The sequence below is a fragment of the Miniopterus schreibersii genome, assembly GCF_964146895.1.
Source record: "Miniopterus schreibersii genome assembly, chromosome: 18".
NCBI classification, from domain to species: domain Eukaryota; kingdom Metazoa; phylum Chordata; class Mammalia; order Chiroptera; family Miniopteridae; genus Miniopterus; species Miniopterus schreibersii.
In genome coordinates, this window is record NC_138121.1 from 38,843,435 (window position 1) to 38,866,435 (window position 23,001).

At 48.2% G+C, this 23,001-nt stretch overlaps 1 protein-coding gene across 2 annotated transcripts in view; it reads left to right on the forward strand.

Moving 5' to 3' along the window:
• Positions 1 to 8,184, forward strand: part of URI1 (URI1 prefoldin like chaperone) — a 43,358-nt gene extending 35,174 nt beyond the window's left edge. For both annotated transcript variants that reach the window (XM_081118200.1, XM_081118201.1), the window contains 5 exons: positions 628 to 796; positions 2,415 to 2,706; positions 4,803 to 4,945; positions 5,597 to 5,843; positions 7,390 to 8,184. In XM_081118200.1, the coding sequence (XP_080974326.1) occupies positions 628 to 796; positions 2,415 to 2,706; positions 4,803 to 4,945; positions 5,597 to 5,843; positions 7,390 to 7,569 (1,031 nt within the window). In that variant the 3' untranslated portion in view covers positions 7,570 to 8,184. The remainder of the gene's footprint in view (positions 1 to 627; positions 797 to 2,414; positions 2,707 to 4,802; positions 4,946 to 5,596; positions 5,844 to 7,389) is intronic.
• The last annotated feature ends 14,817 nt before the right edge of the window (positions 8,185 to 23,001 follow it).

A 23,001-nucleotide genomic window follows, 5' to 3' on the forward strand; every position in this document is an offset into this window, starting at 1 on the left:
TGAAAAGCAAATAGGTTTGAGTTCAGATTTTATCTTATCTCCTGCCCTCACAGAGGATTACAAATAAGATGAAGCAGTTAAAAAGGAGACATGTTCATATGTAAAATTGTAGAACTTTCTAGGGATAGTCCTGCATGGATTCTCCAAGGGCACTCGGGCTCAGCAGTGCTTCGGTGGGGAGGTGCCTGCGCAAGGCTTGGCCGTGGTGCTTTAGTAACTGTGTTCTCTGTAGTAAGGATGGAGACAGGTCGTGCTGGTGCTGAATTCCACGTTATAACGAGGGCTCGTTGCGACTGGTTCTGCTTATGTGTTTCTGAAGCTCTCAGCAGCTCTTCCCAACCTTAACATGTGTGAGCCCTCTGGGCTCTTGCTAAACTGATTCTGAGCCAGCAGGTCAGGGGAGGCCCTGGGCTCTGTCCCTCCAGGGATGTAGTGCTGCTAGTCCCTAGAGCACACTTGAGCAGTAGGATTCTAAGACATGTCTCTGTGCAGTTCTCCTATTTGGCTTCAGTTGCTTCCCCTGTGTCTCAGCATTCCCTTATCTCATAAGGAAGTCTCACTAAGTCTAGGTTTGTGCTTTTTCGAGGTTGGCTATTAACAGCTTTGTCTTTCTTTTTCAAAAAATAGCAAAACACCGAATTGCTCATAAACCTCACTCCAAACCCAAAACTTCAGATATTTTTGGAGCAGATTTTGCAAATGATGTAAAATCCAAGGATCTCTTTGCTGACCAGGAACTGTGGGCTCGGCTTGAAGAACTGGAGCGAGAAGAGGAGTTGCTGGGCGAACTCTCTAGGTACCTGATGACAGTGATGCCTCCAGGAGAGTTGCTCCCGCGCACAGCCCTCCCTGTCCTTTTCCTCGTTGGCACAATCGCACGCTCTTCTAGGAGAGCACAGACACAGTGTCGGCATATCCGCGGCCCTGGCACCTAAAGGAAATGCCCGTTCTCTAGAATATTTCTTGCAGGGCTGTGTTCAGGTACATGCCGTGCACATGTGTACAGATGTGCTTGTCATCAGTGTCCCCATTTTTATAATTACAGCGTTTCAGCCATAGTTTATACCATGAAGTGCTAAGATAAACCAGTAGTTGGCTTATAATAATTATGGATGTTATATATTACATTTTATTTTTATTTTTTTATTAAATATATCTTTATTGATTTTAGAGAGAGGAAGGGAGAGGGAGAGAGAGAGATAGAAACATTAATGATGAGAGAGTCATTGATCGGCTGCCTCCTGCATGGCCCCTGACTGGGAATCGAGCCCGCAACCCAGACATATGCCCTGAATGGGAATTGAACCCCGATCACCTGGATCCTAGCTTGATGCTCAGCCGCTAAGTCATGCCCGGCTGGGCTATATATTAGATTTTTAATGAAATATTTTTGTACTGTAGTCAGGATAATGTTGTATATTTGAATAACTTGTTAAGAAGGGAAATTTGCTCTCAGTGTCAGTTTGTTACTCTCACATGTTTATCCTCGCTTTCCGCTGCACTTTTCTGTTTACTGAGCAGGTGGTTTGTAACTTGGTCAGGTGTTACGTATATGAAAACTTCACCAAGCTGCTGCTGAAGTACACGTTAGCACTCGGAATTGTCAGAGTGCCCTGTGAAATCTGTCACTGCAGAGGCTCCTGTGTTATTCTGCTTAAGTGGTGTACCATATGCAGTAATTAGTTTCTGTGTAAAATAGGGCATGAAGCGCAAAGGATATATTTTTTCCTACTATTTAACCTACAAATTCTTAGGTCTTTTTGATGAACTCATACTATTTCAGTTTTAAAAATGAGTTTTGAATTTTGTGATTTTCTTGATCATGATTTCTCTTTGTTTTGAGTGATGGTATTTTGGTTTCCTTGCATTTTTGGTTTTGTTATTTTTATAGGGTCCTCAAATCCTTTGTAGAATGAAGCATGAAATATGTGCATGTATGTGTGTATAAATTATGTGCACATGTATAAATTCTTTATTTTTAAAAATTACAATAATGTATGCTTGTGAATGTTCTGAATGTAGAAATAGATAGAAAATAAGAATGTTAATGTTCTATGGATTTAATCTCTGATCTTTAAACAGAGATACAGATTCCTATGAATTTCTTACAAACTTCTGGTAGTATTAATTTATATTGTACTTGTTTTGTATGGCCAGTGTCCTCCTTGCAGAGATTTAAAAAATCACCAACTCTATTCTATTCATGTTTGAATAACTATAGTGTATAAAATCAGGATAGGAACTAACGTCTTTCTGTTATTTCAGAAAACTTTTATTAACCTAGAATTCTAGTTTAAAAAGTGTCCTATTCAAAATCTTCATTTTTACCCATTAAAAGGAACTGAAAATTAGAAGAGGTAAGATCGCAGTGTGTGTGTGTCTCATTTTGCTACTTTTCCCTTTTCTTCTGCTAGTGAGCCCGATACGGTGACTGCAGATGGAGACGACGCAGTGTCTCCCTCAGAGAAGGGACATGTGAGCAGACACACGACTCCCAGCTGTTGTCACGGGGACGCCGCTGGTTCAGAGCTGCTCAGTGGTCCAGTGAGCAGCTGCCTGAGCTGCTCCGTGAACAGTTCACATTCCTACCACAGTGATGAAGATGATGACGGTGACGACGATGATGAAAGTGTCCTTGATGCTTTAGGGGCTGGGGACAGCTCTGTACCAACCATATACTTTTCTCACACCGTCGAGCCTAAGAGGGTTGGTGTGTCTCCTTAACTGATTTCCCATAGAAGCTGATGTTTGAACATCAGAACACATCGTCTGTGATAGTCTCTATCGGAGCAGTGTTAACTGATCAATATGTTGTTAACGCCAAATAAGAAAATCATCTTTTGCCTATTTTTCTGACCAATTTATCAAAAAAGAAAAAGGAAGAAACTGCCTAAATAGTTAGCTGGTATTGGGCTGTCGTTCTCTGAAGCTGCAATGGAATTGGATTGTTCGGGGTCTGGAAGGGGTTAGATTTGAGCGGCAACTGCTGTGGCTCCACCTGTCCCTCACTCAGAGTTTCCTTAGGAATTCTAGAGTTAATTATATTGTCGGCGTCTTGGTGTTTTGAGGATGTTTGAAAGTGACTGCATTAGTTAAATTTTTAATTATACCAGGTGGTTGTTTCTGTGTGGGCATAAAATGAATAGGAACATCATGAACAAGGAGGAAAAACTTAGGAGGAAGTAAAAATTAGCCTCATTTCTGATAAAGTAAATATAAACATCTGTGGGTGATCATGACTTCAGAACCTTGGCATTTTAGAGCCGGGGTTACTGTAGACATCTTCTAGCATAGGGTTTTAAGCTTCTCTTTAAGTATCCAAAGACATTTTTTCCTCCCATGGAGGGTATTTAGACTGAATGGAAACTGGTTGGCCCAGGGTGAAGACAGGCCAGGCCACCTGAACCCATTCCCTGCCCTCTGCCAGCTCCATACCCTTTGCTCAGGAGCTCCCAGGACTCATCTTTCTAATTGTCTTTCTCAAGGACACTGGAGGCCCCGGAGACCACGGGGCTGGTTCGTGGTAGAACAGGGACTCCTTTGTCTCCGTTTGGTGCTCCTTCCCCACACGGTATCACTGCAGGAACTGCCTATTCAGTCCTAAGTGCCTGTGATGATTATTTAATGAAACATGTTTAAAACATATTTGATATTGCTCAGGTCCCTTAAGTTATCCCTGCTCTAATGTGAAGTGAAATAGTTATCTGTGTTTTTTTTAATGTTCTAATACTTCAAACTAAAGGGAGCACATAGTGAATTTTGTGATTCTTCGGGCTTTAAATATTTTCATACTTTCAGTTAGATGAAGCAGGAGGGATAAATGATATTTGCAGGAATGTTAGGGGAAGACCAGTCACTCATAGGGCCGCACAGTATAAATGCTGAGTAGGGATACCAGAGGAACACACAGCCTGAACAGGGTTGGTTTCACTTTTCAGTTCGATTTCTAAAAATTAGAGGTGTTAAAAAATTTTTAAATATTTAAGCATTCTCTAATATTGCTTTTATGACTTAAATTTCATATTGTTATAGTTGTTCTCTTTGTTTTGAAATGGATGATGTAAACCAAAAATTTATGTCAAGTGGGGTCACGTGACAGCTTATAGTAAATAATACAGCATGTAGTTCAGTGTACAGTTGATCTAACGATGCAGGTATTAGTGTGTATGTGACTTCTCACTCTCCAGACTTAGCTATTAACAGAAAACATATTTACTAGGACTATCAAATTTATCGATACTGCAAGTTCAGGTCCTCCGTTTACCAGGTGACTCGTGTCAGCACCTGTATCAGTACTGTCTTACATGACGTAACACTGCAGACGTCAGCGTCACTAGCCCTGGACATCGGTCATCAGGATATGTGGAGGAGAAGTTCTGCTCATGTCCAGGTGTGCCGTTCACGCACTGATGGCGCAGTGGCAGCCCGACTGCTTTACGCCGGGTGTGTGTCCATACGACTGCCTCCCTCTCGTGAGGCCATCTCCAAAGCTTTCCAGTGTAGTTATTGAAAATATCGCGGATGAGTGGACCTGTGCAGTTCAGACCTATGTTGTTCAAGGGTCTCTGTCTTTTGCTTTCTGTATGAAAAGTCACTGAAGATGAGTCAGTCGTCATTGAGGTATAACTCGATGTTGTCGAGTCTGTGGAGGTTAGGGAAGGATGTTTTACCCTGTCTGACACTATGTCGTTTCCGTGGCAAGATCATAGATGGCCTGTCTCCTATTGCCTTCATTTCTGAGTGCGTTGGTTTTCATTTTGATTTCTCAAAATGATTGTCATTTTTTGCTGTGAACTTTTTAGGTTCGAATAAATACTGGAAAAAATACCACTTTAAAATTCAGTGAAAAGAAGGAAGAAGCCAAACGGAAGCGAAGGAACAGCTGTGGCGGTGGCCACCCAGCCCCGGAGCTGCCTACAATCAGGACCCCTGCAGACATCTACAGGTGGGTGGGCCCTCAGCACAGCAGCTGAGTGTTTGCAGGGTGTTGGTCCCGTAGGCTGTCGTGGCCACTGAGGTGTCCCCTAGCAGCCAACTGGCCACCATGGCTCCCGGTCCAGAGCCTTGGAGTGTCCCTCACTTTCCTCCTTTCCCCCTCTTGGTCAGTGCTTTTAAAACATTCCCAATTGATCTACTAAAAAAATGTTGTATGTTAACTTTGGTATGTGTTTCTGGTGGGCTGGGTAGCACTGAGTGGAGGCTCCTCTTCACGGGGCCCAAGGAGAGTGCTGCTCCAGCTTTTGTTGAGACTGGGTCACTGGAACTTCCTGACTGTTTTCATGATCCATGTTTGTAGAAATTGCAAAAACTGTTAACTGTCTTGTAAGTAGATTTAAATTATAGGTAGAATTTTGGCAAATCAAGCTATTGTCACCCAGAACATGTTCATAAATAGTGCTTTGTTTTATTAGGCCCCCACATTATATCTTTCAAAACGATATGAAATATGTCATTTGAGGCTTCAAAATTACTTTGTGAAAATTTTAGATACATGTTTGAGTAAAACATTTCAGGTTAATTTCTGGAAAAGGTTTCAGAAATGCTGGTAAACGTCTCCGTGTGTGCTCCTGAAGAGGGTGTGCTCTGTGACCTGCAGGGTCTTCGTGGACCTCGTGAATGGGGAGTACGTGCCCCGGAAGTCGATCCTGAAGTCTCGCAGCCGGGAGGACAGCGTCTGTAGCGACACTAGCGAGAGCAGCGCTGCTGACTTTGACGAGCGCCGCGGGCTCCTGAGGAGCGTCAGCTGCGAGGAGGCCACTTGCAGCGATGCCAGTGAGAGCATTTTGGAAGAGGAACAGGAGCAGCATCAGGAGGCACCTTCGCCTGTGTCGGGAGTGCCTGAGGTGTGTGCACTCCGACCCTGTCGTTCTGTGTCCTTGACCAAGTCTCGTGAAGAAGTGGTGGCCTCTCTTCGGAGGGCACACGGTTCCTTGTCCCTATTCCACGTGGCTCCTGTGGGTATTGAAAAGATATTTCTTTAAGAGACCTTCCTCTCCTTGTGTTAAAAGTGCAGCTGTTACACCTCCCAGGTGTGGTTTATAAATTGTTAATGTTCTTGTCTTTAAACTATTTTATTTTATATATTTATTTATTGCAGTTAAACAACTGGGTAATGGCACTGTTTATCTTGTACCTTTACTTTACACATACATTTATTCTCCGAAGTCATAGGACCTAATGAATTCTAGGCTTGTACTTTTTTTGATAACTAATAATTTATAAAAAAGCCCACAATTCAAGTGATACATTGTCTTAACTAATTTTGTAGTGTGATACACGGTGTTCGTGAGAGTCTACATGTCAGATTTTAGTTTGTACATAATGAGTTCTTAGAAGATGTAAGAGGAGATTCCAATATGAGAAATCTTTTTAAAACATAACAATTTGATTTTTATAGATCTTTATGTAAAAGGATATGTAAAGGTGAATCTTGGTTATATTCCCAGCACTTTGCACACTGTGCACTCATGACTTGTGTATCAGTGGAACACGCAGTTGGCCAGTGATCCAGCAAACACCTAGGGGCCTGAGTCATTGTGGAGCATTTGGTTTCCGTCACTGAGCTAATGGAGTTAGGTTTCGAGGCCAGTGCTCCTCTCCACTGGCATCCGCGTGGTTGTTTTCCAGTTTCCACTCTTTCCTTTACCCCTCACCCAGGGAATGGGGATATTTTTTCCATTGATTTATGGGGGGGAGACACATCGATTGGTTGCCTCCCACACTTGCCCTGACCAAGGCCGCGGATCTAACCTGCAACCCAGGTATGTGCCCTGATGGGGAATTGAACCCAAGACCCTTGGGCGGGGGCGGCGGCTGGCACTGTAACCCTGAGCCACACTGGCTGGGCTCAGGTTCCACTCTTAAATAAAGTTGAGGCAAGATGCAATGAGCTGCTCATATAACTGCAGAGACGGACACCACAGGAGAGACACTACTGGCTGTCTAGACCGCGTGTGGGCTGCAGGCCCGTGGCCCCTCAGCACAGCACTTCCCTCAGCTGTATCTGACACCAAGTAGCATTTTTTATTTTAATACCTTATTTTTCACAGCATGAGCTGGACATAAATGTGTGAAAGTTGAGGACCTTTTATTTACCCATTTTTGGTAAATAATGGCTTAAATGTCTGGCTTTTATTTACCAAAAATGGGCAAATAAAAGGTATTTTACCTTTTGTTTTCATGGACTTATATTTGGTGGTGTGATTAAGATATTTTAATGGTATTTGATTTCTCTACACAATTTGTATTTTGATGTTTTGTTTTTTTGCCCCAAAATCTTGTGAGTTTACTTTTAATGAAAAGAAATGTGTAATTGACAAATACAGGATAAAGGATTTTGTGGGCATCTTACTTGTGTTTTATTACCATCCTCTGATTTTTGTCTTGCAGGCTTTTTCTGGAACTGTAATAGAAAAGGAATTGTCATCACCCTGCTTAACCCCCAACCCGGCTGCGGCCCATCCTGTGCTGCCCACAATCCCTGAGCGGAGAGAAGTCCCCTCAGAAGCGTCAGAGGTTACCAAGAGGGTTTCCAAGTTCAAAGCTGCCAGACTGCAGCAGAAAAACTAGGCCCTGCCTGGAAGTGGGAATTGGTATCCTAAAACCTAGTTTTGCATTCATTTAGAACATATATTGCAAATACGTTCTGCATAGTTTGGAATAAGGTGTCCTGAGTTAATTTGGAAGCAAGTTCTCGAATTCCTATCAGTGATATCCAAGAGTTTTCAAAGTCAGCGTTTGAGTACTTTAATAGTCAGCTTGTTTGTTAATTCTCTGTCAACACCCTGGTCTAAGTTGCCTTATGATGCAGCGGCAGCTTTCAAATTATTTTTCAAAGAATACTGTTTTTGTGCATTGTTTTTGTGTTTCTAACTAAATACAGGCAGTTTTGAACCAGCTGTGATGTGCATACCATATGGACCATTTTAAAGAAACTTTTAAGATTTCAGATAGATTCAACAATTATATCACTTGCTTTAGCATTTGAAAGGCACTTTAAAAAAATCTACTTCTTGTAGGTTTTGCAGCTAGGTGGCTATTTAAAACCCTCCCTGTGACTGCCGCTGTGTCACCTTGACGGCAGGAAGCCCCATGTAGCCTGTGGGAAAGTTTCTTTGTTGAAAGAATGGAATTTTGTAAAACTTTTCTTTTTTTCAAGTAAAAATTTTATGAAACTTGGTCTTGAAAATGTTGCGAACTTTATGATTCAGAATTGAGTGTGGAAATGCCTGGCTTCTATGTGTGCTGCACACACTGTGCCCGCACCGTGCAGTGCGTCCCTGCATCCTCGCAGTGCCACCGGCAGCTGTTCCTGCCATGCGCAGTGTTACCTGGTGTGGTGGTTGGGAGAGAAAGAAAGGTGGTCTTCATGCTTAAAAGAAGATTTTCAAATAGGAGATTTTATGTTCTAATCTTTCCAACACTTTCATTGTCTAAGGCTACTTCCTTGTTAATATTTGAAATATCATATTTACATTTAGCAAAACTCCTTAAAATACAGAAATTTATTCTAACACAGAAAATTACATCGCAACTGCTAATCCTTAGCTTGATGCTCACATGTAGCTTTTAAAAAGCAGTCTGCATTGGTCCTAAAATAAGCCATCAATGCCAGTACACCCCCATTCATGGCTGGATATTTGAAGGCTATTTATAGCTGCTTTAATGAATTCTTGCTTAAACAAAGTGAAATTATGTCCTAGAAAAGTGGAAGCTGTTTGTAACTGGAACAGCACAGCTGTAAAAGTTTCATGAAGATGTGTTTTAATAATCGGGCAAGCCCAAATCCCCACGCACTAATGGTAAATGCTGGAGATAGGTTCTTTGGTAAATTCTGGTAAACTGTGCATACATTTTTAGTTAAAAACTGTTTTTCTCTCAGCTCGTTCCCACAAAACTCCAAACCAAAGCATGAGTCCAATTAGAGTGCTTGGAGGAGCTGCGTCCCCAGCTGCTGTGGGCGATGTCCTGTGCTGGCAGGAGTGCGTGGTGGCTGTGTGGTCCTCAGACGTGGATGTTAGAGCACGGTCGTGAACGAATTCTCCGTGTCCTGAGCCTCGCCTTGGGCCTGCTGTTCATGCAGTTGGTCACTTCTCGGAAATAGATGGATGTTTCCTCTAGGAGGAGATGGCAGGAGAAGCAGACGGTGTTGCTGATGTTTCCATGTGGTAGCTCTTCTCTCGGATTCACATTTCACCCGAAGCTGCTCTGCTGTGGTCTCTGTAAGCCACTGTAAAACAGAACAGACTAAACCTGTGATTTAGACCTGAGAAAAGCTGCAAAATCAGCTCAGAGACCCCACACACCTGCCTCTCACTAGCTTTTCCTACTATCCCAGCATCTTGTACGACTGCAGTCCATTTCCCACGGCGAGGTTCCCGTCGCAGTGGGAGACTGAGCAGTCCCTCTATCCTTTCCTGGGCCAGGCCCTGCCCCAGGCCCCCTGCTCCTTGGCCTCCACCAGCCTCTGGCTGCACTTCCTTCTTCCTGCTCTCCCACGACCTGGACATTTTAAAGAGCACTGGTCAGGCGTTTTGTGGGCTGTTCCTCATTGTGGGTCTGCAGAGCGAGGCTTTGCGCTTTAGGCTAGAGGTGTATCCTGTTGAGAGGCTCTTGTCCAGGACGCATTCTGGCATCTGTGTGGCTCATTTTCACACTTTCCCTCCGTTGCTTGCGCAGGGTGGTGCCCGCCGGTTTCTCCACTGTAATGGTACAGTTTTCCTTTTTTGTAGTTAGTATCTTAGGGAGGTACTTTGAGATCAGATAGATACTCTCTTTGGCCTGAAACATAACCCTGCTCATTTTTGCACTAATCGGTGGATCTAGTCTGTAAGTTAGTCCTGTGCTGTTCGCCTGACCTTGATTTTCTGTTTTGCCCTTTCCTCTACATCTGCTTCTCAGAATTCTTCTGTAATGAAAGGCTGTGCTTCCCCGGCCTTTTACTAGCTTATTTCATTATTTATAACAGTATGGACTTGGATATTTGTTTTATACTATAGGTTAAAATCCACTATTGTTTTGTTTGGTCAGATTGTTCTACTTTTGACCATTAGGTACTCCTGTGAGTTGGCTCCTGAATTCTTTCGACAAAACCCCACCCTTTTCTGAATACTTCCATTCTGATACCATAGAATGTTACAGGCTTATCCTTTCATGCTCCAGCCTTGGACTCATCAACCACCTTCTCTAAGCCCAGGTTCTGCTTATTGGAGACAGGTGGTTAAGCACCAACCTCTTCTCATGTAGGTGTGTGTGCTGCTGTTGGGCTGTCATTGCTTCTAGGCCCTTCAGAGGCTAGAGCTAGGAAATTATGTATATGAGTGAGTACACATATCTGTGTATTTGCCTGTGTATGTATGTAATTAAAAAACATGAGTTTATACATATACTTCTGTTCCTAACCTAATGCCGCAGGATTTGTTTCAGTTTCTCCTTATTTGTGACATCTTTCTCTAACAGTGGAAAACCTGGCTCCTATTACCTACAGCCTTTCTACTTATTTTTAAAAATCCAGTATACTCATAAAAGCAGTTGCGTCGTGTTCAACCTTGCCCCAGGAGAGAGGCATTGGTGAACAGCACTACACTATGCATGTTCCCTTCTGCTCCCCAGCTCTTTAAGTATGGGCCAAGTGCCTCCTCCAGAGGCTTAGGTAGGCCCTCTTTTCCCCCAGCCCTTCCTGGTGATGGTACGCATTTGTCATGTTCCATTTGGGGTTCGCTCCATGTCTCGGTTTGGTTTTAATGGCTTATTTTGGGGGAAACCTTGTGGTTCTAAGAGTCATAGCTCCGTAAAAAGATAAACAGAGAAGCCTCTCTCCCGTCTCATTCCTGCCACCGTTGCTGTCACTAACTGTGACACATTCTCAATTTCTTGTTCTTTGTGATCTGGATGGTGTGGAAGGTGTGGGCCAGGGGATTATATAGAATGCTGCTCACTCTGGGTTTGCCCTGTGCTTCCTTGTGGTTGGCCCGGGCTGTGTGTTTTGGGGAGATCACAGAGCCGGGTGCCTCTTTTCCTGCCACATCACGGTGTTAATCTTGACCGCTTCCTGAAGTTGCTGGTTGGCTTCTCTGCTCTAACGTGCTGAGGTTCAGAGTGCTGTCTTGGGAGGGGGACCAGGGCTTACAGGACCACCCTTATTTGTGTCCTCTTGTCCAGGCATCTCAGCCTTGTCCTATCTGTTGTCCTCTGAAAACACGCATGTCTCACTTTTTGTGCAGCCTTCCAGCTGTTTAGGGCAGAGGGCAGGTTCTGCACCAGTTCTGCCTGGCAGCCTGGCATCAGAAGTCCTGACAGTTTGTTGATGGGAGTGTCTCTCATCTGCACCCAGCTGAGGGCTGGCCTGTGGTGACACGTTCCTGGGGGCCTCCACCCCACCTGCCCCCTTGAGCTGTGGCAGAGAGAAACACATGTCCCTGCTGTGTTTCCGACAGTGGGAAGTGTTTTCCTAGTCTGTCCTTTCACTCTGGCTGCCGCCTTCCTGGGCCCAGCTTCCCCCTGTGTCCTTCATTGAGCCCAAGGACTTGACTCCTGTTTCCCGAGCTTTTAGAGCAGGAACCTGTCGGCTGGCTCCCAGGCAGCTGTAACTGTTTGGGAGTATGCTGGCTTTTTCTTTTCTTGTAGCCAACTGGTGATTGCTCTAACTTTCTTGCAAACCAGGTTCTATATTTGAGAAGGTATTTGTCACCTTTTATCCAGCATTTCTAGAGGCCTCACAGCAGGAGGGCTGATGGTATCACCGCCTGTAGCATCCTAGGGCATTTTCTCTGCACAGTGCTGTTCTAAGTCTAGAGGGGACACACTGCCTTCGAGTGGCAGGTTTGACCTGGGAAGGCAGGTCCATTGTTTGGGCCAGAGGAGAAAACGGGAGGTGCTTTAGGACATGTGGGGAGGGCTCAGACTTGGTCACAAATCCTCTGAGGTAAGAGAGTTGGCACCTACTCCGTGTCGGTGCTTCAGGTAGGCTGGGGACCAGCAGGGTTCACGGGTGGAAAGAATCTTAGTGTTCTTACCGGGGACAGCGCTAATAAAATTAGAACCTACCCAGAGGTGTTACTGCGCTGTGTTCAAGTCACAAGACCCCTGAGTCTCTTAGTGAACACGCATCTTTGCAGATGAAAAATATTTTCTTGGGATCCATGATTTCTTTGCCAGTGTATATTTGGGGTCGTGGAAGCAAGTGAAGGGGAGTGGGGGATGTCAGTGGCCACTTGGCGGTGGAGCCTCTTTGCAGAGGCACTGGCTCAAGTGGGTGGGAATCTCAGCAACAATGAACACAGGTGTGTCCTTTAGAGCTGGCCTTGGTATCTAAGATGGAGAGCCAGTGCCGACTGGACCCAGCCGTGGTCACGAAGGCGGAGGCATGTGTGTAATTCTCTGCAGTTACTAGGAATCATTCAAGGAACACTTACTAGGAGCCAACTGAGGTGCAACCAGGGAGTAGCACTCAGACGCTCTTTAGAGAATTGAGGCAAATACTGACACGAGTGACACTCTCTCGTGTAGAAACGTGGCCCGAGACCACGTCTGGCTCCTGGGCCGGCTCTGCACTCCACACTCGGTGTCCTTGTGCTTTGGACTGTGTGTGAGGACTTGATCTCTGTGTCCTTTCAGAGGGAGCAGGTCTCAAAGGCCCCGTCAGTGTAAGGACCCTGCAGAGTCAGGAATCAGGAAACATTTCTGGAAATGTATTGGCTTCTGAAAAGCAAGGAGAGAGGTAACAGTACCTAGAATGGATGAAAGGTAAGAAAACACAACAGATCCACTGGTTTCCAAAATGTTTGGGGGGAATTACTTCTTATGTTACAGCGCAATCAGCTGTGTTGGCCTGGGTGGGAACGTCCCCGTGTTTGTCAGGTGAGGGCCCGAGTCTCGTGACTGTGGGACTCGAGGGTCCACACTGGAAAGGCTGTGCCTGTCACTGCTTTTCACACCCTCCGCCTTGGTGAGATTTAATGGCTTCAGCACCTTTGGGGCATTTGTTCTGTTTCTTCTGAGTTCTTGAACAGTAAGTGTTTTTGTTTTTTAAAGTAGTTGTTTTTTTTTAAAAATATATCTTTATTTTCAGAGAGAGGAAGGGAGAGGGTGAGAGAGATAGAAACATCAATGATGAGAGAGTCGCCATTGATCGGGGGCTGCCTCCTGCATGCCCCCGGCTGGGGATCGAGCCCACAACCCGGGCACGTGCCTTGACTGGGAATTGAACCGTGATCTCCTGGATCCTAGGTCGATGCTCAACCGCTGAGCCACGCCCGGGTGGGGTGAACAGTAAGTTTAAAATGCCCGGATGGCACAGAACCCAGGAGTTGGGCCCAAGTGCCCGGGGCTGCGGACCAGACCCCGCTCCTTCATGGAAACACCCATCCTCACGGGCAGGGTGCTCGGGGCCGGGAAAGCCACAGCCGTCAGTCAGTGGGCTGGACTCTGCCCACGAGGCCTGGCCTGGCCGTGGAAGCCGGAAACGACGCTGCCGCCCTGATGATGGCGAAGGCAGCTGTCCCCGGGGTTCATTTCAGCCAGTACCGGCTTCCGCAGAGGGTGCAGGCGAGGGGAATCAGATGTGTGTATTTGGCATGCAATATTTTTGTATTACAAATAGCTGCATTCTAACCCACATTAACCCCATGATATGTGAATTTTGCCAACTCCTGCTGTGTCTTTTAAATCAAATCCAGTAAATCACTATGAATGTTCTCATTGCTAAACAAACTAGTCCTCCAGCGGAGGAACTTTAACTCTGTGCTGCAGATGAGACAGCCGAAGACAAATGGGCCATCTCTGTTAATTACGTAGTTTAATTGATCAAAACCTCCGGATAGGGTTTTATTTATAGCAGTTTTGCTCAGTATCAAATTCTGTCCTATCTGAGAGCTCGGGAGTTGCATATTGGGGGTCATTACGACATACGCTGTTATTCAGCCTCTGCTAACCTTATTAAGGACCTTTTTTTGGGTCCGGTTCATGTCACCATATGAAATGGCTTTTAATTGAGATGACCAGCGGCCGTTGGGTTGCTCCACCCCCGCTGTCCATGCGGCATGGAGCGCTTTTCATTTTTGCTCTATTGATCAGGCAGCAGTTTGCTTGAACTATATTCAGAACCTGGTGGAGGAGTCGGGGGTGGAGGGGCGGAGAGCTTTCTCCAGCTGCTCTTCCTGCTGCTGGCTTCTCTGGCGAGGCCCACCGTTCACATGCAGCTCACACGCAGGCCAGTAGGTAGCAGTGGCGAGCAGAGGCCCGGCAGGGCTGCCAGTCAGTGGTTATAAATTATTATTCATTTCTGTTATAGGTGGGGTGTGCAGTCAGTTACAGTAACAATTACCAGGACTAGCGGTTTCCTAGGCAACGGTCCCCCTCACTCATGCTGTTGCCGGGAGAGGGCCTGTGCAGCATGGCGGTGCTGTGTTCTGAGGTTGGCCCCCGCCCAGGCCGGGCTGGTGGCCGCATCCGAGGCGCTCACGCATGCCGCCCCGGCCGCCTGGAAGCAGCCCGTGTGGGGCCTCTGCCACCTCCCTTGCCTTTAAGGACCAGGGCTCTAAAAACGCAAATCCCCTATCCTGCGTGGTAATGTTGGTTTGATTTCTGCAAGTTGGAGAATGTTTTATATTTGATTTATATTGGAAATAGTGGGTCATTTCATTTTTAAGCTTTATTATTGACCAGAAATGTGCAGAGACAGACCTGAAAGCAGACCCCTCTGTAGGATGGCCATGTCTGTTGTTTATAGTTTTATGAAAGTTGTTCATAAAGAGGAGGGTGACACTCTTCCTGCAGGAGAGGGTGGTCCTGTCTGGGGCCAGGGATCACGGGAGCCACATCTACCTCCAGGTGTGGGAATCACACCCCACACTGCGGATCTTCCATTTTACTGAACTTCCATCAGGTGCTGTGTGTGTTAAAGGAGTATCTGCCGTGAACGACGATAGGGATTCATGTTTCAGCCTGTGGAGAGGCGCAGTGCTTATCCATTTACAAGGAGCCGCCATCCCAGGTCTCCACCCTGCTAGAAGGTGACGGGCGTTCGGGACGTTGCCTCACTCTGCATATTGATCACCCCGTGTTCTCGGTGAGATGGAGGCTGTCTTCCCCTCAGTGTGCGTGGTGTGCGGGAGACAGCCCTGGAGTGCCGTCACCACTGATTGCACCACCTATGGGCCAGGCTGCCGTGTTTTGGAGCTTTTTATGCATTCTTCAGCTTTGTGGAGGGTCGGTCCTCTGTCCCCAGCACAGTCAGCCCTCCCCTTCTGTCACCTGCTGCCCCTCTGGTAACTGGCAGGACACTGTCCCTGTTGCCCTGGAGGAACCTTAGCATCTCCTGCTGGCCCACAGCTCTGTGTGGGGAGGTGGGAGCCTCCGGTCCGGCACAGCAGTGAGCGTGGCCATGGGTTGGCTGTTCCCAGAAGGCCCCCACGGACAGCTCTGGGCCCTTAGCATCCCTGTGTCCTTGGGAAGACTGCCTTCCTCCACGGCCCAGCTCTCTCCTGGTCCAGAATGTGGCGCCAGGGTGCGTCGGCACCAGGCGGTGAGGGCAGTAGGTCTGCAGGAACCTGGAAGCCCCCACGTCCCACCTGAGGCCCAGTTTGTTAAAAGCACCTCAAAGGTACTAAACATGTTTGCAGCCATCCTGCTGGATGCTGGTGACAGATCCTGTCAGCAGTGTAATTGGCCACATGGACCCATCAGGCAGGTTCCTCAGAAGTTTATCTTTACCCAGTTTCATAATCTTTTTAAAAGTATAAGCCACAACTATGAGGCCAGCACCTGCTAGCCCCCGTAGTTCTGCCACGTAATCTGAGTTTTCCCGAGTGGAAGGCGTGCAGGCTGAACGTGGTCGTCAGCGGAGGGCCTCTGCCCAGCTTGGCTATGGAAATCGAGTTTTATTGCATATTGCGGACCTCTCTCCAGGGTAAATTATCCAAACTCTGTGCTTGGCCAAACTAATGCTATAGATTAGGTGATGAACTGGTACTGCGTTACACAGTAGATTAAAGACATGCGATGAAGTCATTGTTTACCTGGCGGCGACTACCCTTCAGCACGAAGTCAGAAAAAGCAGGTGATCCCCAGTGAGGCCATTCGGAGCCCCAGATTCAACAAACTCCCTATTGAAGGCATCTTGTGCTCCTCCACTCCGGAGAGAGAAGGCCAATCTCCTGTTTATAAAATGATAAAGTGAAAAAGTTGGCAGCTCCTCGATTATAAGCTCTCTCTCTTTTTTTTAAAATAACTGTTTCAGGAAACATTGTTAAAATCTTAAGGTTAAAGCATTCTTTCTTTCTTTTTTTGTCTAAAGATTACTCTGCACCCTAGACAAAGGAAATATTTAAACTGTTAAATTTGAACAAAGATACAGTCTGCCTATGACTTCTCTGAAGCCCTATAAAAATTCTTTAAAATTGCCTATTCACTCAAATTTACTGAGTGTAGCAAAAATGTCAAAGGCATAAAGTCAGAGGAGATTGAATAAAATAATGCAGAGAGACAGATTAGTCATGCCCAGGCCCCACCGCCTTTCAGAGCTCACAATGCACTTTCTATTACCCGCCGCCCCACAAAGACCACGCTCGCCGCGCCCGAGATGATACACGGCCGGCCATGTCCTCTGCCTTTGATTTCAGGACTCATTCATCTGGGCCTTTCACAATGACATTGATGGGAGCTCCGCGCTTCCCCAGCATTGTTTTATTCATCATATATAACGGCTGGTGGAGAACACGGGATTATGTCACCGCGAGCACAGAAAGGAGCTGCGTGGGAGATTCATTCTGCGACCACGTTTGGCCCAGGCACACAAGGAGGCTCATGGAAATGTTCCGTCCTTGGCTGTCTCCCCTGGAGCATCTGCGCCCCCATCCCAAGGTCCCCAAGCTCTGTGTGCTGATAACTGTTGAAAATATTGAGGTTTCCTGAAACCAAATACGCGATGCCCCGGTCCTGGTCAGACTCTGGCAGTGACCTTTTGTTTAAATGTACAACATATTTTAATTACTTTAGAGTTGCTGACCAGTATTTATTACATTTGCAAAGGGAGAGGAGGCTTTATCAGTCAGTTTTGTTATCCTGAAGATTTAATAAAGAGCAGCCCGTAAGACAGAATTTCTTAGACCACTACCATTGGCAAAAGCCAGCTAATGTTGAAATGGCAACAGCCAGCCTCTTCGGGGGCGGCCACCTAAGCAGATGTGTGTGGGGTGCGGAGTCCCGGGGCTCAGTGCCCACGGGCAGGCTGCAGGAGCGTGTGGTGTGGGCACATCAGAATCTCCCAGGAAGAAAGCTCCCCTTCCACAGTCTCTGCACTCTGAGGAGTCGGTGTGTACGCCTTCCTCAGCAGGGCTCGGGATGGGCCGAGGCGGTCGCAGCAGCTTAGGCAAGTTTCTGCGTGTTCCTCGGGGGAGCTTCCTTTCGGCCCACAGGAGACTGTCTCTATCTTCCTGCGCCTTTGGTGATGCTGGAGATCACAATTTCAGAGAGTTCCATGTTTTGGGACCGTGGACAGGCCCCTTAACTGAACACACAAGTTCTTCAGAACCCTGAGCGGGTGTCACTGACACACATCCCCATGCTGTGGGCCTCTAGCTTGTTGACAAGTTGGCCCACTTCTCTGAGCCACGTCCTCGTGGCAGATCTCAGGCTGGCACCGTGGAGAGGCCGTGCGTCCACGTGGAGGCCCCGGTGTGGAGATGAAAACTGCCTCTTTCCTGTGGGGGGTGAGCGCGCTGTCCTCGGTTGTTTGAAGATTTGCTGTGGCCTCTCCTTGACTGGGAGAGCCTGCCTTCTGCCCTCACCATCCTCTGAGGACGGGTGGGCTGCAGGCCCGAGGCCCCCGCCGTGGATGGGGGTCGGGAGGAGAGCTTTCCCAAGGCCCTGGTGTATCAGCCTCACCCCTGCGGCGGCGCTGGAGGGGGAGCCGGGCTATGGCTGGGGACCCAGGCCCAGCCTGCACTCACCTTCGCTGACCTGCTGCCGGAGGCCCGTCCTCCAGCCCGGCCTCACACCGATCTGGGCTGGCGAGCCCGGCGGGGCCCTGGCTCTGCTGCTGCTTCCAGACCCTCCGCCCCAGCGTGTCCTCGTGGCTCCCGATTCCCTTTGGGGCTTAGAGTTGCTGCAGGAAGCCTCACCTCGTGATGTCTGTGTGGACCTGTCGCACCAGAGGCAGAGGGGTGTTAGGAAAGATGGAGGCTGTGGCCCTTCATCGTGTTTGGGAGCAGATGGTGACTGGAGGCCATGGGGAGGGGACGAGGGAATGGAGGTGACAGAAGGGGTCCTTCCAGAGGGAGAAGACGGGCCGCATGGAAGCCGGTGCTGGACTGAGCGGGGCCACGTGAAGCCCACCCGCCCGCCCGCCACCAAGGACACAGGCAGTGAGTGGCGGAGAGAGCACTGAGGCCTCAAGGCCATCACGCCTGTGGCAGAACCCGGGCCCTGCCCACTGAGTCCAGTGTCCCCTGGGTCCCAGAAACCAGAGGTGTAAAGATCATCCCCCAGCCTGCTGCAAGGTTACACACAGTAGTGAAGTTTTGGGAAAATCTCTGACAAGAAGGAACTGGCTAAGAGTAAATTCTAAAAATGTGATATGTGGCTATTAAAATAGTTTTTAAAGACATATTTTTTAAATCCTCACCCAAGGACATGCTTATTGATTTTTTTAGAGATAGAGGAAGGGAGAGAGAGAGAGAAGCATTGTTGTGAGAGAGAAACATCGATTGGTTGCCTCCCGGACGTGCCCGAGCTACGCATTCTGACCGGGGGTGTAACCTGCAACCTTCCAGCTGCAGGGGACGCTGCTCCCACCCAGCCACCCAGCCACCCAGCCGGGGCTTGAAGACTTTTTAAGCAACACTGGCCAGTGCCCATGCTGTCTGATGTTCTCCGAGAACAGGATGTGAATACCCTACTTTGTAAAGAGACCCAAGTGCAAATGTCGGCGATTGTATTAGTCAGAACTCTCTGGACAAACAACCGCAGGACATCCGTCTCAGTCTGCTCAGGCTGTTGGAACAAATGCCACACACCACAGAATTGACTCCTCACAGTTCTGGAGCTGGAGCTCCAAGGCCAAGGCGCTGTGGCATCTGCTGCCCCGGGGGCTCGCTCCCTGGTTCTCACTGTCCTCACGCAGAGGGAGAGCGAGGTCGAGTCTCTGTGTCTCTTCTTACAAGGGCACTAATCCCATTCTTTGGGGCCCCACCCTCATGACCTAAGCACCTCCCAAAGGCCCCGCCTCCTAACACCATTACATCAGGACTTGGGGCTTCAACATGAATTTTGGGGGGACACAAGTGTTCAGCCTATAGCATCTTTTAACAGAAGTGCACTGGTCCTATTTATTCACTCTTCTGTGAAGTGCCTATTTATATCCCTTGCCCACTATTCTTTTTTAAAGCGTTACTTTTCAATTACAGTTGACATTCAGTATGATTCTTAGTTAGTTTCCCGTGTACAGCATAGTGGTTGGTCAATCATTTACGAGGTGTTTCCCCAGTATTCCCAGCCCCCACCTGGCGTCGCCATAGTGCTCACAGCCCTTTCTTCCAGTTGATCTCTTATGCTCTTATTGATATGTTTGGGATATTAATTTTTATCAATTATGTGTGTTACAAATATTTGTCTTTTACTTTCAAGGGTATCTTGATAAATATAAAATTCTGAATTTTAATAGGGTCAAATGTATTTCTCTTTGCCTGATAGTCATTGATAAGGCCATTGTTAAGATCTAACTCCTACCCCAAGGTCCAAATGACATTTAGACACAATTTCTACTAAGAAGTTTAAAGCTGTGCTCTACCATTTAAGTCCTGGACCCATCTGGACTTGGTCTCCAACAGCAGGTGTGAGGAGTGGATCCAGTTTCTGCTTTTCCAGATGGCTGACCATTTCTTCTGCTCCCCTCTGCTCTTGTGAGATGGCTTTTGTCATAGCCGACACCTGCGTGTCAGGCTCTGCTTCTGGGCCCTCTGGGCCTGGGGGCTTCCCTCCTGGCACCCGCGCCACCCCCCTTATTACTGTGCCTCGCAGTAACCTTGGCGTAGATGCCCCGAGCCTGTCCTTTTCATCTTCAGACGCATCTGGGCTCTGCTTGGCTCCTTACTTGTCCATATCACTTAACAAGTTTCTTTCAAACCCCCGTGGGGACTTTGAACGGAACAGCAGACCCAGTGGATCCATTTGGAGGGGCCTGACGTGTGCGATGTTGGACTTTCTGTCCATGAGTCTGTCTCTATTAGTTGAGGCTTCTTTAGGAGCTCGGAACTGAGTCTATAATTTTTCCTGTAGAAGTTGCAGACACAATTCCTTAGAATTCCTCCTGTGCGCTCAGTACTCTCGATCCTTGGGCCTTTTGCCATCTAGCTCTCTGAGCTGGTCCCCACCCCACCCCGAGTATGAGACTCAAGCAGTGGGAGCCGGGCTGGGAGTGCTTTGGGGATGGGTGGTCGGTCCCACCTGCTGCCAGAGGGACGGAGTGAGGGAGCTCTGCTCAGGGTCCCTTTGGGAGGAGTCAGGGTTGCCCGAGCGATTAGGGAGGAGCTGGTTAATGGAGAAGCTCCCAGCCGGGGATCCCCAGGAGGAGCAGGAAAGGGCTCCTAGGACCCAGTCTTGAGCCCTGGCTCTGCAGCCCAAGGACAGCCTTTATTTATTTATTTATTTATTAACATGTTCTTAGTGACTTCAGAGAGAGGAAGGGCGAGGGAGAGAGAGAGAAACATCAATGATGAGAGAGAAACATTGATCTGCCTCCTGCCCGCCCCACTGGGAGTCGAGCCCGCAACCTGCGCCAGGAATCGAACCATGATTTCCTGGTTCATAGGTCGACGCTCAACCACTGAGCCACGCCAGCCGGGCAAGACAGCCTTCTTTTTTTTTTTTTTTTTTTTAAGACAGCCTTCTTTTAAGTTAAAAAAAAGAAAAAAGACTTCACCTCTTTGTTTCTTATCAGCAAAGGCGCTCAAGGTGAGCCCTCTGGAGGAAAGGCCTGCGTAAAGTTCAGGATGGCATGAGGGAATTTACTTTTTATCAGAGAACTAGCTGAGAACAGTGACATCAGAGTGTTCCCAACAAAGTGCAGGCATTGGGGCAAAGCTGGGCCAACCATTAGCGTGGAACTGGTGTCTCCAGCGGCAGGAGACAGAGTGTGGCTTCCTGGACCTTAAAGTGGCCACATTCAGGCCGGGCATGGAGGGTCAGGGGCAGCGAGCAACGCCACTTTGGGCTTTGAGAGACCAGACCGCCAGCCGGGTCTCCTGCTACCAAGAAGTGTAACTAGAGGAGGGGTCACTGCTGCCAGTTGGAAGTGTCTGGGGATTTTCACTACAGCGACCCCAAGGACTCCCCCAGCTCCATTCTGGGACGGCCCGAGTCCCACGACCTCCCCTTCTAACACACTCCTAGTCTTGTCGTCGGGTTTCTCTCATACGCCCAACAATTGGGACTCTTGCCCTGATGACACCGTGAGGGTAAGTGCCCTGTGGGCCCCGTCTAGCCTTCCTCATATTGCCCGGGACACTGCGTGTCGCACTGTGGCACCCTCTGGAGGTCCTTGGGGATTCCCGGGGATCCTCCTCTGACCTGGACAGCAGCTGGGCCCGTGTGTGAGACGCCTCCCCACCCATAGCCAAAAAGGTCCCGTCCTCACCTGATCAGCGTGCACCCAAAAGGAGCTGCAGGAGCCGATAAGTCATCATCCGGAGAGGTGATGACAGTTGCCTCCATGTCCATTGATTAATGAAAACAGGGCTAGTTGGACGCAGCATAGATGGTTATAAATGGTGCTGTCAGAGGGAAATAATTATTGTATTAATAAGGAAGCTCTCCCAACCAGGCTCTAAGCAAGTGGACCGGGCGCCCGGTGTCTCCCCTGGTGGGGAGGTGCGCTCCAGGGCTGGGTGCACTTCTGAAGCCCCCCCCAGCCCCCGGTCTGCCACTCGCCTCCCCCTTGCTGGCGCGGTGCCCACGCGAATGCGGGTGGACGCGTGGCTGACCCGCGCCACCGGGGCGGCCGGCCCGGCTGCGCCGCGCCCGGGACCACTTCCCGCGGGAAGAGACGCGCGCCCGTCTCATTGTACCTGAAACACCATGATATGTACTAAATATTATGACTACTCGGGGCCTTGCCGTAATTGATTCACCCACACAGCCATTTAGTCTGCGAGCTGTTCGTTTTACAAATTCCACAATCTTTTAGAAATTCTTTCAGTGCGGAAGATTGCTGCCTGGCCCGGTTCATTATGGTGATTGAATCCTCTCCAGTGGAGGCCGGCTCGGAGGGAGCACACGCCCGCGCAGCTCCCTCGCGGCGACGGCACAGAGGTTAAAAGCTTGTCTGGGTGGCATAATTCACCGCTGCCACGCCAAACAATCACGTCTTATTGTGACCTTCACAAGATACAAAAAGGCAACAGGACGGAGCTCGGCTTTTTTTAAACCCACTCGCAGATTTAGCTTCCCAACATCTGAAGCTCGGAGAATTCCTAATTAAATAACCAATTAATAATGTAGAATAGAAAAGGCAATTTTCCCCCCTGAAATGCAAAATCATAATTAATCAGAGTACAAAAAGCTGTCTGTCTTTATATCAGAAAAATATAGACCAGGTATTTAAATAACCCACCACACCTGAACCCTGGCCATCCGTCATTGTTATGACTTAAAACATCTCAGACTAAATTGGGTTTTGTTTGTTCAGAGCAGTGACAGTCAGATGGCTTGAATGACAAAATTAGAACATGCTCGAATTGCTGAGACAAAACCGCGTGGAGGGAGCCGCGCAGGGAGAGGCTGTGCGGAGCAGCGACCTTCTGATTTCAGTGAAAACAACGCGGCCCCCCGCCGTCAGCATAGGCGTGAACGACCGCCAGCCGCACGCCCCGGAAAAGCTGCCCCGCGCCCTGTGCACCGCCCCAGGTGGCCTTCCTGGTTCTGGAGCTGCCACCCTCCCTCCACCACCCGCGGGCGACATTTACCCTGAGTGCCCCCGTCGGTGGTGGTCAGCCGGCCAGGCAGGGC